The following is a 16,940-nucleotide window of genomic DNA, read 5'->3' on the forward strand; positions in this document are numbered from 1 at the left end:
GGTGAATGTACGAACTTTGTACAGACAACACCCGTAGTCAGTATCGAACCTGGGTCTCTGGCGCGGTAAGGCAGTAGGTCTGTCTCTGCACCACTGTGTCGCCCGGCAGCCTGGGAGGGGAAGCCCTCAGAGCCGAGTGGTGCCAGCGACCGGGCGGATGGAGCCAGCGACAATAACCGATGCGACCGGCAAGGCAAGAGGGGAGGTGAGGGAACCAGAGTCTGGCCGACCGCACCCTGGAGGTCAGCTGCAGGAGGCACCTCCGGTGAACAAAGGTGGACAGGCGAGGAGAGGGACGTGGGTTCACAGGTAGACTGGCACGTACAAGGTGACGGCTGGAGGCCCTGCAGCAGCTGGGGTTTGTCTGGAATGGGCATCACTCATAATACCTAGAGCACAGACTGGACTCTGAAAATGGCACCAATACATGGCGTCTCTAGCACACTGGATCAATGGACTATTTCTGTATTTGCTAATCGGGGATGTGCTTGGGTTCAGCAATACTCTACTGAACTGTTTGTAAGAAAATAATTTCACCGTGTGTTTGTACTTCTGCGTGTTCCAATTAACCATAGAACCACTTGGTCCATCCCCTCCCTTCATCTCTCTGTGCCAGTTAACCCCCATAACTCAATCAGTCCGAAGATGAATCTCAACCTAAAACATCCCCTTCCCATTTCCCTCCACAGATGCTGACAGACCTGCTGAGTTCCTCCAGCTGACAGGAGGAACTGCAGGTGCTAGTTAACCAAAAAAAAGACAAAGTGCTGGAATAACTCAGTGGGTCAGGCAGAATCTCAGGAGAATATGGATGGGTGACTTTTCAGGTTGGGACCCTTCTGGCCCATGAATGTTCTCCAGAGATGCTGCCTGACCCACTGAGTTCCACTGGCTGTTGAGTTTTTGATTTAGAAAACACTCGGCAGGCAAGCCAATGAGTGGAAGAAATATCAGTTAAATGAGGTAGTGTATGATGAAATGCAATCAGGTTTGTAAGGTTCATTGAACAGAGAGATCGTAGGCACAAACTCCATCAGGTTTAACATGATGCTTTATTTTTGTTTTACGTGAAAACAAGCAACTTAATGGAAGTTTATCAGTACAATTAAGTTTGTAGACATTTGCCACAGAAATGTGCTTTCATCAGCTAACTGACAGTGGGTTCCGAAAGCCTGCTGGAGTCCAGAAAGGTCGGGGATATGGGGGGGGAGAACGGGGCAAATTTCTATCAAGGTTCACAATAATCACGGCTAGATGGACAGAAAATAATAGTTTTCCGCCCCCACCGACCCGCCCTCTCCCCAAGAAATGTCAAACTGCTGAGTCTTGGTTCTGCTCGGGACTTTGGTTCATTTTCTTCAGAAATCCTATTGCACTGAATTACTGCACGATTGCAGAGACTGGGAAAAACTTGAATGCAGGTCATTGTTCCAAAACGCACTTTCCTCCTCTTCCTCCTCCGCCCTGGACTCAGCACAAGCCGGGAACCTGGGAAGGAGAAGAGTCCGATTAAGACAGACATAACATGCTGGAGCAACTCAGCGGGACAGGCAGCATCTCTGGAGAGAAGGAATGGGTGATGTGTCTGGTCGAGACCCTTCTTCAGACTGAGAGTCAGTGGAGAGGGAAACGATGTAGATGGATATAGAACAAATGAATGAAAGATGGGCAAAAAAGTAACAATGATAAAGGAAACAGATGATTATGAAAACAAGTTACAGATAGTGAAACGCAACAAGATAGCTTTGAAGCTGGTACGACGGGTGGGAAAGGGATGGAGAGAGAGAGAGGGGGGGCACCAAGATTACTTGTAGTTAGAGAAGTCAATATTCCTGCCTTACACTGCCTGGGTGTAAGTTGCCCAAGTGAAATATGAGGTGCTGTTCCTCCAATTTGCACTGGGCCTCACTGACAGTGGAGGAGGCCCAGGACAGAAATATCAGTGTGGGAATGGGAGGGGGAGTTAAAGTGTTTGGCAACTGGGAGAACCTTGGACCTAGCCCTGCACGACTCTGCAGGAGAGTGAGCAGGGACTGCAGTGGTCATCCTCCCGTGTTGTCAGCAAACCCTCTCCGCTGCTGGTGGGGAGTTCCACAAACACAGCAGCCCCAGGAGTGAACGTTGTGCAGCACAAGCCTCAAACAGCTCTCCTGTTTCAGGCCTTCTCTGCCCCTGGCCCACATCCACCTATTGCCTTCATCTTTCCACCTTGCCAACAGAAGGCAGAATCCCACAGTTGCAAAACACCCAACATCAATACAGAAAATGCCAATGACTTGAAATGTTGGCTGGTCCTCTCTCCACAGATGCTGCCTGACCACTAGAGCCATAGAGCTGGGAAAGAGGGCCCAGGCTCCACGCACCTGTGTTCATGTGTACTTGTGGCTGTCGACCGCTCCATGTCCATACCCTGCAAAAAGAGAGGGAGGTTCGTCAATGGGGAGTGGGGAGGCTGCTCATCTACTTTCCCCAAAATTAGACCAAACTATCCTTACAGTTAATACTCTCTAATCCAGTAGACGCAAAATGCTGGAGTAGCACAGTGGGACAGGCAGCATCTCTGAAGAGAAGGAATGGGTGATGTTTTGAGTCAACCAAAAACGTCACCCATTCCTTCTCTCCAGAGATGCTGCTAAAAATGGCCTATTTTCTTTATCATCGTTACTTTTTTGCATATCTTTCCGTCAGTATGCTATATCTCTCCATATCTCTCGTTTCCCTTTCCCTTGACTCCGTCTGAAGAAGGGTCTCGACCCAAAACATCACCCATTCCTTCTCTCCTGCTTGTCCCGCTGAGTTGCTCCGGCATTTTGTCTCTATCTTCGGTGTAAACCAGCATCTGTACACTCTATCTAATCCAGGCAGTATTCGGGTAAATCTCCTCGGTACCCTCTCTAAAGAGTTTTCATCCTTTGTGTAATGAGGCGACCAGAACTGCACGATTCTCCAAATGTGGTCTAACGAATGCCCTATAAAGCTGCTACATGACTTCCTGACTCTTACACTAAATGCAAGAAGAGTCTCGACCCCAAAAATGCCACCTTTTCCTTCCATCCAGAGATGCTGCCTGTCCCGCTGAGTTACACCTGCTTTTTGTGTCTATCTTCGCTGCAAACTTCTCTCCCGGGCTAGAGTTTGAGGAAAAGGCCTTACCTTTGGGTCCGAAGAGTGACAGGTGGCAGGGTTTGGTACAGTACGGCTTCCCATCATGCTGCAAGAACAACAGGAGGAATCAGCCACAGATATCTCCCAGAAGCACAGAGGTCGAGGGCTCCTGACTGGCAAACTCAAGGCCGCGCCAGGGGGGGGGGGGGGGGGGGGGGGGGGGGGGGGGGGCGTGAAGGTCTAACACGCACACCAAGGAACACACTCATTGAACCCCGGCACTGAGTGGAAAGGTTGTTCGGCTGAACACTCACCCAGTGGAAAGGTTGTTCGGCTGAACAAGGGCGGGATTCCCGTGGATTCCGCCTGCTCGCCTGGGAGCTTCCACAGAACCATCGCGGCTTCTCCCAGAGGGTGGACGATTCCCCCTCTCCCAGGATTAGTGCGGGTGTACTAATCCCAATCAAACTGTACAACCCCTCACCCTTCTGTCGTGGGGCAGACTGACCCCTCCCAAATCATTGCACATCCCCAATCCTGGACATTACAATCGTCACTTTAATTTCATGTTTCATGTATCTTGTGTTTTATGATTGTTGGCAGACCAATTTCTCTTGGGATAAATAGAGTTTGTGTTAGGGGTTATGGGGAGAAGGCAGGAGAATGGGGTTAGGAGGGAGAGATAGATCAGCCATGATTGAATGGCAGAGTAGACTTGATGGGACGAATGGCCTAATTCTGCTCCTATACTACATATGACCTTGGGAGAGTCGGACAGCACAGAAACAGGCCCTTCAGCCAACCTTCCATGCCAACCATCAACCACAGTTTACACCCATCCCGCTGTATTCCCGGAGATGGAGGCCGAGAGGTTACGAGATAAAGGTTTAGAAAGTTATGGGTGACAAGGAAAAGGTTGATTGCCAGAGTCCGTATCCCATGGTAGGCGTGTCTGACACAAGAATGCATGTTTAAGGTGAGGCGGAGATTTAGTTTAATGTAGAGATACAGCACGGAAACAGGCCCTTAGGTCCACCGAGTCTGAACCGACCGACGATCCCCGCACATTAACACTACCCTGCACACACTATTGACAATTTACATTTTACCAAGACAATTAGCCTACCCGAACGTCTGGAATGTGGGAGGAAACTGGAGCACCCGGAGAAAACCAACGCTATTCATGGGGAGAACGTACAGACAAGCCTCCTTAGTCAAGATTGAAGCCGGGGTCGCTGGCAATGTAAGGCAATAGCTTACCGCCACACCACCGTGCTGCCCTACTTTGAAGGGATTTTTTTTCACCCAGACGGTGGTGGGTATGTGGTACGAGCTGCCAGAGGAGGGGGTGGTGGCAGGAACAGTAGCAACACTTCTGAGACATCTACACAAATAGATGAATCAGCAGGGTCCAGAGGGATATGGAATGAATAATTAGGATTAGTACAGATAGACAATAGTCAGTATGGTGGGCCGAAGGGCCTTTTTCTATGTTGTATGGCTCTATGATATTCAGTCATACACAATGGGGGCGATTTACGGACTAATTGACTTACCAAACAGATGCTAGCAGTGGTGGGCAATGCAAGTTTCTCCCACCCACCCTACAGTCGATGGGGCAAGGTCAGGCCCTGCACAGGTCAAGGCTTGCACTTGCGCTGCAACCTTGCAGCATGCTGCATGGGTTGTGGGTCCCACTGGCAGGGTTGCTGCCTAAGTGTGGATCCACTGTCGTGCAGAGTTGCAGTGGCACATCTGGTAAAGCTGCTGCCTCACAGCGCCAGGAATCCAGGCTCGAACCTCACCTCGGCTGCTGCCTGTGCGGAGTTTGCACGTTCTCCCTTGCGGAGTTTGCTTCCTCCGGGCGCTCCAGTTTCCCGTCACATCCTGAAGACGTGTGGGTTTGTAGGTTTGTAGGGGGGGGGGTGGGGGGGGTGTGCTTTGAGAGCCAGTGCAGAATTGAATTTAATGGATGAATCGCTTTGTTTGTTTATGTCACAAGGAAATAATGAAAACGTTTATAATATACAAGAGAACAGCTGACCTGGGAGAGGGAGCCAGTAGTCAAGGTTTTGTTGCATTTTTCACACTTCAGGCAGGTGCGATGCCAATCTTTGTTCAGGGCCGTCACCTTCTCGGCTGCAAGAGACAAGCACAATGGTTAGGGAACACTGTACACAAGATCACTGTCCACCCTTAGAACTGGAACGGGCATCCAAGCCCAAAGTAACCCATACCGAGCTAAACGACAAGGGTCTCGACCGGAAACATCACCTCTTCCTTCGCTCCATAGATGCTGCCTCGCCCGCTGAGTTTCTCCAGCATTTTGTCTACCTTCGATTTTTCCAGCATCTGCAGTTCTTTCTTAAACACGGGGTCTCTGCCTATAATCAGTCATCAGTAATTTTAATGATTGTATGTCTCTGTCACCTTCCTCTCAGCCAACAATGAACCATTCTACATTTACTTGAGCATCGTCTGCTTTGATCTGTCTTTTTCACACCTTATCCCTCCATATCTCGTGTCCCCCAGCCGTGACTGAGAAGAAGGGTCTTGACCAAAAATGTCACCAATTCCTTCTCTCCAGAGATGCTGCCTGTCCCGCTGAGTTACTCCAGCATTTTGTGTCTATCTTCGGAGATCAGAGGCGGCACGGTGGTGCAGCGGTAGAGTTGCCGCCTTACAGCGATTTCAGCACTGAAGGCCCAGGTTTGATCCCATCTATGGGTGCTGTCTGTGCGGAGTTTGTATGTTCTCCCTGTGACCGCGTGGGTTTTCTCCGAGATCTTCGGTTTTCTCCCACAACCCAAAGATGTACAGGTTTGTAGGTTAATTGGCTTCGTAAATGGTTTTGTGTGTTTTTTTTATAATTGTCCCTAGTGGGCGTAGGATAGTGTTAATGTGCAGGGATCGCTGGTTGGCATGGGCCCGGTGGGCCAAAGGGCCTGTTTCCACGCTGTATCTCTAAACTAAACCAAAGCAAAATGGAAGATCGGTGGACAAGGAGTGGGAGAGATTTCCTGACCAACAGCTCAGTAGTTTAGTTTAGAGATAGCACAGTAGTTTAGTTTAGAGATACACCGTGGAAACAGGACCTTCGGCCCACCAAGTCTGCAAAAACCAGCAATCACCCCGCACACTAACACTATCCCACACAAACTAGGGGCAATTTACATTACACAGAGCCAAATAACCTACAAACCTGTGTGTCTTTGAATGTGGGAGAAAACAGGAACACCCAGAGAAAACCCACGCAGGTCACAGGGAGAACGTACAAACTCCATACAGACAAGCCCACTTTTATAATTTACTAGACCAAGTGCAACGTGGCGCTCGCAGTCTATGAACAGACCACTCTAGGAGTGAGGTACAGCAATGGGAAAGCTGTACCCATGCGAGTTAGGCAGTGGTTAAGAGAGGCCTTCTCATCCACCCACCCCCAGAGCGCACCGAAGATGCCTTTCAGAGGCAGCTCAGTGCAGATGAACAGGACTCGGGATACACAGGCCTAGAGCTCACAGCACAAGTGAGCTCACAGCACAGAGAAAGCATGCAGCAATGTCGGGAGTGTGGAAAATTATACAAGTCACCGCCCCTGCAGGGACAGTAAACATACATGCAGCCATGCGTGTGCTTTGACAAACTACCAACTAACGACATTAACGACTGCAGGAAATGCTCGGCTGCATCGATTATTGATGTATGAAATATAACATCTTAAAAACCCGCTTCCTCTTTGAATCAGGCTTTCTTTCCTTCCGTTTCCCCTTTCTTAACCGGTCTTAAATTGTATTTTAAAATAAAAAATGGGTCTTCTGGCGTTTCAAGAGTGTTTTATTGTTATACATCTCAGATAGAATAATGACATTCTTAAGGGCCTGTCCCACTTTCACAACCTAATTCACAACCTTTTTTACTCGTGGACATTTTTCATCAGGCTAGAAAAACGCCCCAACCTACTTGATGCCACGAGTACCTACGACTGCCATCACGGCCTCGTGACGACCATGCTGCAAGTACGAGCCAAGGGAAAACTCGGCAGAGGTCGTGAATTAGGGCGTGAAAATGGGACAGGTGCTTATCTTGCTTAATCACATTATAATATGTAAACATAGTACACCGTAAACAAAATAATGAACAAGAAAAATGTTCAGTGTAAAAAAACTTTGTGTTTTTACTTCAGATTTCCAAAGTTTGCAGGTTTAAATGCAAATGTCATAATTTTCCTAACATGCCTATCCAAGGTTCTTCCTAAAAGCAGTTTAAGGCAGAAGCTAAAAAAGCATGTACCATCAGACTCAAGCACAAGTCCTTGTCCACTGTTAACGGATGTTCCATAAAATAAGGGATGTATCCCCGACCTTCCGATCTACCTCATTGTGGCCCTTGCACTTTTTAAAATCTTTGCACTTTCTTTGTAGCCGTAACACCGTAATATATTAGGGATGGCATGGTGGCGCAGTGGTAGAGTTGCTGCCTTACAGCACATACAGCGCCAGAGACGAAGGTTCGATCCAGGCTACGGGTGCTGTAGACCAATGTTAATACCACTGCATGGTTATGCATTTGTCAGACACCACAAGTTCCAGGACAAGCGACCCCTGAGCCACATGGTCCTAGACCTACCTGATCTCCTCGTTGCCAAACACTTTAACTCCCCCTCCTATTCCCACACTGACCTTTCTGTCCTGGGCCTCCTCCATTGTCAGAGCAAGGCCCATCACAAATTGGAGGAACAGCACCTCATATTTCAGTTGGGCAGCTTACACCCCAGCGGTATAAACATTGACTTCTCTAACTTCAAGTAATCCTTGCTTTCCCCCTCTCTCCATCCCTCCCCATCCTAGTTCTCCAACCAGTTTTTTGACTGTCTTCCTGATTACATTTTATGTTTGGACACCTCATTGTCACCTTCTCCAAGCCATCAAGAATCTATTCTACACTTTCCTTAATCTTTGTTCCCTTTGGTCCTTCGTTTTCACACCTTACCCTTCCATACCTCTAGTCTCCCTCTCCCCTGACTCAGTTTGAAGAAGGGTCTCGACCCGAAACGTCACCCATTCCTTCTCTGCAGAGATGCTGCCTGTCCCGCTGAGTTACTCCAGCATTTTGTGTCCGTCTCTGGTGTAAAGCTAGTCTAACTGTGCATTGTGGCAGCCCACTGCAGTCAAGATCTCAAGATTCAATTTAATTGTCACATATACCAATTAAGGTACAGTGAAATTTGACTTACCATACAGCCATACCAAGAAAAAAGCAAAATACACACAGACACATAAAATAAAGTTTAGCATAAACATCCACCACAGTGGAATCCACATTCCTCACTGTGATGGAAGGCAATAAAGTTCAGTCATCTTCCTCCTTTGTACACCCGTGGCCGGGGCCTTTGAATGGTGCCATTGCCGATGGTCCGCTGTTCAAGCCCTCTCGTCTGGATGATCGAAACTCCGGTGGCGGGACGGATCAGAACACTCCGCGGCATGGAGCTCCCGAGTTGGCCACTTCTTACTGGAGACCACTGCTTCACGGTGTTAAAGTCCACAGGCCTGTTTAAACCCTCAATTATAGATAAATCATTTACACAATGGGAAAGAATGGGAATCAAAGCGCTCGGAGACTTGTATGAATTAGGAAAATTATTATCATTTCAACAATTACAACTGAAATATAATTTGAAAAATAATCAATATTTTAAATATCTTCAAATCCGTGACTATCGGAAAAAATACACAAAAGACTATCATAACATGCCCCCAGAATTATTGGATGAAGCCATGAAGACAAAGGCTGAATCAGCAAATCTAATATCATACTTATATAACATTATTTTAAATATAGAAATACCTACAACTGATGGTATTAGAAGAGACTGGGAACAAGAACTAGCTATAAAAAATTCAAAAGAGAGCTGGGATAAACACTTACTATATGTGCATAAATGCTCGATCACGTACGACATACTCTAATCCAATATAAAACATTACAGAGACCATATTATTCAAAAACTAAAATAAATAAACTTTTACCCAATGTCTCACCCATTTGTGATAAATGTCAGTCACAAGAAGTTAACATAGCGCACTCTTTTGGTTTCTGTATAAAAATTCAAAAGTTCTGGAACGAAATATTTGAAATCTTCACAAAATGATTTAAAATAAAACTTGTACCTGTACCAAAAGCAGAATTGATCATTTTTGGAATATCGGAAGGTAACTCCGAATTAAATGTGTTTCAAAAGAACTTACTTAATTACGGGCTAATAATGGGAAAAAAGCTTATACTTAAATTTTGGAAAAATGCTCCAATACCAACAATAAAAATGTGGATTTCAAACATGTTCGAAACACTACACTTGGAAGAGATGAGACTCCTCCTAGCAGGCAAAGCAGACCACTTCCAAAAGACGTGGTCTGCATTTACGGAACTATTACAAGCATAAGGTGCAATAGTAATTTAAAATATAAATGGTACCAGGATCTGGTAACGGGGGGTATAAAATAAATTTTTAATAAAAACACGGTTGGTATATCCTTTTTTGCGGAGTTTTGTGTTACAATAGAGCGATTGTTTTTCCTTTTTTCTTTTTTTTCTTTTCTTTCTAGGGTCTTATTTCCTTTCTTTACTTCCTTCTCTAATTTCTTCCCTAAGGGGCTTTCTTCTCCCAACACTTTCCTGCACCTTCACGACTCTTGCTCACTTTCCTTACTTCTTTTATTTCTACCTTTTTTAAAGCTCAAAAAACGAAGTGGTACAACAAAATGTAATAAGATATATGTGATGTGTATTAATGTAATTTACTGTACTTCTAATAACAATTAAAATTAAAAAAATTAAAAAAATCCACAGGCCCCCCGGTCGGAGCTTCAACACTGGCGATCCTCGCCAAAACACCCCAGGCTCCGCGATGGTTAGTCCGCACCGCACCCACGGCTTGAAGCTCCGAGCCGGTCTCCAGGAAAGGCTGCACCACTCCACATTGTAGGCTGCAAAGGTGGGGGCGGGGGGTGGCGAAGATGCGACACGGACAAAAATTGCATCTCCATTGAGGTAAGTGACTGATAAAGGTTTCCCCCGATCCCCCACACATAAAACATACAGAGAGACATTAAAACAAACATTCAAGACATACATTAAAATAATAAAAACAGAGAAGGGACAAGACAGACTGCTGGCGAGGCGGCCATTAAGGGCCGGTGGTGAAGCTTACACGAGGAAAAATATCTTCACCCGGAGAGTTGTGAATCTGTGGAATTCTCTGCCACAGAAGGCAGTGGAGGCCAATTCACTGGATGTTTTCAAGAGAGTTAGATTTAGCTCTTAGGGCTAAAGGAATCAAGGGACATGGGGGGAAAAGCAGGAATGGGGTACTGTTATTAGATGATCAGCCATGATCATATTGAATGGAGGTGCTGGCTCGAAGGGCTGAAATACCTACTTCTGCATCTACATTTCTATATTAAATTCTGCACCATGTTTTTTTTTTGTGACCCCCCCAGTTTTAGATTCTCCCACAGTATATTTACATCCTCTTCACACAAACTACCTCCAGGCCCCTTCTGTTGCAATTAAATCTTCCTTCGTTCTGCTAAACCAGCCACACAAATCTGGCCTATCTGACCCTTCCTTTAAAGTTCATTACTTCCAAAGCATTCATATTCTCTCCCAATTGCAGAGACCAATACGGGGATTGGTCCTGAAGTGGTCTTCATGAAGCCAGACCTTTTTTTTGTGTAGGAAGGGACTGCAGATGCTGGTTTAAACCGAAGATAGACACAAAAAAGCTGGAGTAGCTCAGCCGGACATGCAGCATCTCAGGAGAAGGGTCTCGACCCGAAATGTCACCTATTCCTTTTCTCCAGAGATGCTGTCTGACCCACTGAGTTACCCCAGCTTTTTGTGTGTGTCTCCTTTCTTTTGCATTTAGTTTCCCTAGCAACAAGCAACAACACTGTGTCAAGTTTCCCAGTGCACACAGACCCTTCTGCATAATTCACAAACTCCTCTACATTGGAGCTCACCATTCAGATCATTAAAAAGAAAACATGCCTAAGAACTTGTTTAAGAAGGAACTGCAGATGCTGGAAAATTGAAGGTAGTCAAAAATGCTGGAGAAACTCAGCGGGCGAGGCAGCATCTATAGAGCGAAGGAAATAGGCGATATTTCGGGTCGGGACCCTTCTTCAGACTGATGTCTGGAGGGGGGCAGGAAAAAGAAAGGAAGAGGCAGAGACAATGGGCTGTGGGAGAGCTGGGAAGGGGAGGGGAAAGAGGGAGAAAGCAGGGACTACCTGAAATTGGAGAAGTTAATGTTAATACCGCTGGGGTGTAAACTACCCAAGCAAAATATGAGGTGCTGCTTTTCCAATTTGCGGTGGGCCTCACTCTGGCCATGGAGGAGGCCCAGGGCAGAAAGTTCGGATTCGGAATGGGAAGGGGAGTTGAAGTGCTGAGCCACCGGGAGATCAGGTTGGTTATTGTGAACCTGTATTGAATGTATGTATAGTATGTATAGCCTCTGAGAATTTCGGATGGAGTTTTATATGGATCAGGTATTGTATATATTTATTTCTCAAATAAAGTATATTTTGATATAAAAAAGATCCGAGCAGAGGTGTTGGGCCAAGCCTATGCTTGGTCTCACCGATGTATAGCAGCTGACACCTGTAGCAGCAGATGCAAAGATGGTTGGAGGAGGTGCAGGTGAACCTCTGCCTCACCTGGAAAGACTGCTTAGTTCCTTGGGTGGAGTCAAGCGGGAAAGTAAAGCGTCTAGTGTAGCATTTCCTGCGGTTGCAAGGGAAAGTGCCAGGAGAGGGGGTGGTTTGGGTGGGAAGGGACGAATTGACCAGGGAGTTACAGAGGGAGCGGTCTCTGCGGAAAGCCAAAAGGGGAGGAGATGGGAAATGTGACCAGTGGTGGGATCCAGTTGGAGGTGGTGAAAATGTTGTAGGATTATTTGTTGTATGTGATGGCTGGTAGGGTGGAAGGTGAGGACAAGGGGGACTCTGCTCTTGTTACGGGTGGGGGGGGGGGAGATGGAGAGTGAGAGCAGAGTTACGGGGTATAGAAGAGACCCTGGTGAGAGCCTCATCTAGAGAAGAAGAGGGGAACATAGGGGAATGAGGGGAACACCTCATTCTTTGGAACATAGAGGTGTGAATCTGAGGGGTAACATTTTCACACAAAGGGTGGTGGGTGTACGGAACAAGCTGCCAGAGAAGCCAGGTACTACCATCTCCTCAGGTAGTACCTGTCGCCGGTTGATGTAGGTAGTCGCCAATGGGATTCATCGAAGTCAGCACCAGCAATAACCTACGTCATCCTGGCAACAACCTACGACAGCACCTACGTCAGGAGAAGTCAAGCTACGCTCATTGGCTTCAAGCCGACTGTCGCCGAAAAATTTTGAACATCTCAAACCCAGCGGCGACCAGAAAAATGCTACGACTCTTTGGGCGAATGAGGAGACTACTCACGACCTTACTGGCAACACCCCGGCGACCATGTGGCAACAGCCTAGTCGCCTAAAAAAAGTGGAACAGGCCCTTTAACTGGCCTGCAGTTTCCCCTCCCTTTTTGAACAAAGGACTTGCTTTCACAGATTTTCCAATTTAATGGGCCCTTCCCAGAATCTGGGAAATTTGGGGATATATAAACACACCATCTATCTCTAACACTAGCCGCCACTTGTAAGGTCTGAAGTTCACCCAGGCCCAATGACTTGTCAGGGTGTGTCTTCAATGCTGATGACCCGATGATTGCACTGCCCCCCCAATCCCCCACCCTGTCAATTTGGAAATGGTCCGGGAATCATAAGATAAGTGATAGTAGATTTGGGCCATTCGGCCCATCATTTATTCCGTCATTCAATCATGCCTGAACTATCTCTTCCTGCTAACCCCTTCTCTCCATAACCTTTGACACCTGTACTAATCAAGAATCTATCTATCTCTGCCTTAAAGATATCTACTGAATGTTGCTCACATTTAGCCTGTTTAATTTAGCTGTTATCTTGTTTTCCTTTATTTATTTCCCAGACTTGTTTGTCTAGAACCAACAATCAAATTGTCTTTATATTAAAAAAGTGTCTATGGAAACTTGAACATTGTTGGTTAACGGTCAGTCATATGTACAATTTTTCCTCCCTATTTTCAGTAATTCTTTGTCGTTTCAAATTCCTGGGCGTGCATATTTCTTAAGAATGTATATTTATGAAGATCTTTCCTGGACCCAGCACACTGATACAATTATAAATTAAGTACACCAATGCCTCTACTTCCTGAGAAGATTGCAGAGATTCGGTATGTCAGAGAAGACTCTCTTGAATTTCTACAGGTGTACAGTAGAGAGCATAATGACTGGTTGCATCACGGCCTGGTTTGGCAACTTGAATGCTCAGGAGTGAAGAAGACTGCAAAAACTGGTGAACACTGCCCAGTCCATCACCGGCTCTGACCCCTCCACCATCAAAAGGATTTACAGGAGTCGCTGCCTCAAAAAGGCAGCCAGCATCATCAGAGACACACACCATCATTTCACCCCTGCCATCGAGCCTGAAAACTGTAACGTCCAGGTTCATAAACTTAATCCCTACAGCCATCAGGATATTAAACAGTACAACCTGGAAATACATATTGGGGGGCATTGGATGTGTCTTTTTGCACTATTATTGTTTGTTTTATGTGTATATATACACACACACTCACATATACACTGCACTTTTTTTCTCGTTTATTATATTGTGTACTGCATTTATATATTCTGTTGTGCTGCTGCAAGTAAGAATTTTATTGTGAAGATTGGAGCACAAAGTCAGACAGCATTTCTGGAGAGAAGGAATAGGTGACGTTTTGGATTTAGACATTTCTCCAGACTCTGAAGAAGGTTTGCCCGACTGAAGAAGGGTCTCGACCGAAACGTCACCCATTCCTTCTCTCCAGAGATGCTGCCTGTCCCTCTGAGCTACTCTAGCTTTTTGTGTCTATCTTTGCCTCACTGAAAAATGGTCTCGACCCAAAACGTCACCCATTCCTTCTCTCCAGAGATGCTGTCTGACCTGCTGAGTAACTCCAGCATTTCAGGTTTAAAGCAGCATCTGCAGTTCCTTCCTACACAAGAATGTTATTGTTCTATCTGGGACATATGACCATAAAACGCTCTTGTCTCTTGTTTTCAGTTATGCGAATTTCCCCTCATTCTTTTAATTGTATTACCATTTTCGTCCAAGTTCGATACTATCTTTGTTCGGTTAAACGTGGGCGGCAGGTCCCGCCCGACAAAGTGGATAAGGATCTACAAACAACAACTGAACCTGCAGCACCCGTTCACACATTTAACACGAAACCGATGCGAGGCGAGATTTTAATCGACAAACAGCAATGCAAACGATACCACAGTTTAAAAAAAAACTCCACTACTCAAACAGCCGGAGAAACAACTAATCCCCATCCTAAACCATTAACGCATTAAATAAAAAATAAAAATACAAAGATTGCAGCACCATAAATCAGAAAATCAATCTGGATACTTACAACATAGAAACGCAATTCTGAACAAAAATAAATGCATACATTGAAAATTCATTTATAAATTAAATGAATAAATTTATGATAAATATATTTATAAATACATGTATTGGTCTAGTAAACAACTTATAACAGGCAAGTTTATTCATGTATTTATAAATAAACCGATACCACCGAAGAGACATTACACCGAAGAGAGATGTTATAACAAGTTATGTAGAAATGCTACTGAGACGCTTTGGAAAGAAAGGTGAAGCATATTCATACATTTGAGTTTGAACTGATGGAAGTCGTGCAGGATAGGCGGGATGCTTACCAAAGTACACTTCTTTAGAGCACTTAGGGCACTTAACCATGTTTGGTCCACAATCTGCGCTGTCCTATGCCAGGAACGAACTCACACAATGTGTGTCTCTCTCCAAAAGTACCTGCCGCTCGGGCTCCGCGTTTATATAGTGGGCAGGGACGAGTGCACACATTTTGTCAGTGTGTGTGTGTGGAGCCCGTCCCTGCTACGCACAGAGAACCAGCCACTCCTCAGAGACCGGCTCACGGCCCGAGGGCGTTGTTGGAGGAAGCGGTTTGTAAAGCTGCGGCCGGTAGAAGCTGTTTACCAGCACAATACTGGCCGCGTTCAACAGACACTGGCTCCGAACAAGAGAGAGCGGCGGAGACCCTTTTGCAGACTGAGAGACAGGGGAAAGGGAAACTCAGAAATAAAGGCCACTCTTTCAGAAAGGAGGTTAGAAACCATCACCGATTGTGGAAAGTGCGGAAATGAAGTCATGCCAATTAAGTAAAATGTTGAGAACATTGACAAAGATGAACATGGACAGCAGGTGCCAGAAATAAGCTGTAGACAATGGCACGCCACTAGCTGCGAGTTAGCTCCCAGCTCCCATATGATCCTGGTAATTGTATCGCTATCACTTTAGTATCACTGGGCCCCAATACTGGATTTCTCTTCCTCACTGCAACGTGAGTAATAGATGCAGAGCTGCCCATTGCCAGGATTTTATTACATTTTCAAATTCATCTCAGAAATTGGATGGTAGCAAAAGTAACCTCACTATTTCAAGGCAGAGGAAGAGTAATATTGCTGGCATCATTGCTGGCTGCTGGATGTTAACTTTGTTCACACGGCTCGCTTTATTTAAAATAGGTTACCAAAGAACTTTGTACAGCCCTCCCGAAACCAAATCGTCACGAGAAGTCAGTTTAAATGCAAAATAAATTGCAAAGGAAATGGAAATAGAAACCCACAGACAAATTTTAAAAGGGAAGTTAGATAAGGGGCTCTAACCATTAATGGGAATTGAAATTGATTCAAGATTCAAGAGAGTTTTATTGTTATGTGTCCCAGATAGGACAATGTAATTCTTGCTTTGCTTCAACACAACAGAATATAGTAGGCATAAATACATACAGAACAGTTCAGTGTGACCATATACCAATCAATATATATACACACACATAAATAATCTGATTAAGTGCAATGGGCTATTAAAGTTCAGAGTTTTGTTTGAGTTGAGTTTAATAGCCTGATGGCTGTGGGGAAGCAGCTATTCCTGTACCTGGATGTTGCAGATTTCAGGCTCCTGTACCTTCTACCTGAAGGCAGCGAGGAGATGAGTGAGTGGCCAGGATGGTGTGGATCCTTGATGATGCTGGCAGCCTTTTTGAGTACAATACAAGAACACAAAAAAAAACAGGAGGAGCAGCAAAGAAGAAATTGCTAGGTTGATATTTATGAGTCTTCATTAAATACAGGTGAAGTGCTGGATGACTGGAGAGAGGCAAATATTGTGCCTCTATTTAAGAAGGGTTGCAAGGAAAGGCCTGGGAACTACAGACCAGTGAGTCTAACATCTGTAGTTGGAAAGTTGCTAGAGAGTATTCTGAGTGATAAGATAAATAAACACTCAGATAGACAAGGGCTGATTAGGGATAGTGTCGTTTTATACGTGGGAGATTGTGTCTCCCAAATTTGATTGATTTTTTGAAGATGTAACCAAAAAGATTGATGAGGGCACAACTATAGACGTCGTATCTCTGGATTTCAGCAAGTTATTTGACAAGGTTCTGCATGCTGGGCTGCTCTGGAAGGTTAGATCGCATTGCATCCAAGGAGAGCTAGCTGACTGGATGGAACATTGGCTTTGTGAAAGGAAGCAGAGGGTGATGGTGGATGGTTGGTTTACAGATGACACTGATGTGGGTGGTGTGGGAGGTAGCGAAGATGATGGTAAAAGATTGCAGCAGGATCTTGATCGGTTGGGCCCTCTGCTCTACACGCTGTGTGGCTAA

General features: G+C 45.6%; 1 protein-coding gene across 1 annotated transcript; it reads right to left on the reverse strand.

The window, feature by feature from the left end:
• Window positions 1-1,033: 1,033 nt before the first annotated feature.
• On the reverse strand, window positions 1,034-15,108 carry crip1 (cysteine-rich protein 1). The gene is made up of 5 exons (XM_055641025.1): window positions 14,950-15,108; window positions 5,150-5,244; window positions 3,154-3,211; window positions 2,364-2,410; window positions 1,034-1,488 (listed from the first exon to the last, which is right to left on the reverse strand). Exons 1-4 carry the CDS (start codon window positions 14,987-14,989, stop codon window positions 2,370-2,372), a joined length of 234 nt encoding a protein of 77 aa, XP_055497000.1. The 5' UTR covers window positions 14,990-15,108; the 3' UTR covers window positions 1,034-1,488; window positions 2,364-2,369.
• Between the last annotated feature and the right edge of the window lie 1,832 nt (window positions 15,109-16,940).

This window comes from Leucoraja erinacea, chromosome 9 (assembly GCF_028641065.1).
Source record: "Leucoraja erinacea ecotype New England chromosome 9, Leri_hhj_1, whole genome shotgun sequence".
In the NCBI taxonomy this organism is placed as follows: Eukaryota; Metazoa; Chordata; class Chondrichthyes; order Rajiformes; family Rajidae; genus Leucoraja; species Leucoraja erinaceus.

Coding starts and splice junctions, on each gene's coding strand:
- crip1 (XM_055641025.1), bottom strand. CDS start 14,989: ATGGTTAAGTGCCCTAAGTGCTCTAAAGAAGTGTACTTTG. Junction 5,245..14,949: donor CTCTAAAGAAGTGTACTTTG/GTAAGCATCCCG, acceptor TGTCTCTTGCAG/CCGAGAAGGTGACGGCCCTG. Junction 3,212..5,149: donor CTACTGGCTCCCTCTCCCAG/GTCAGCTGTTCT, acceptor TTGTTCTTGCAG/CATGATGGGAAGCCGTACTG.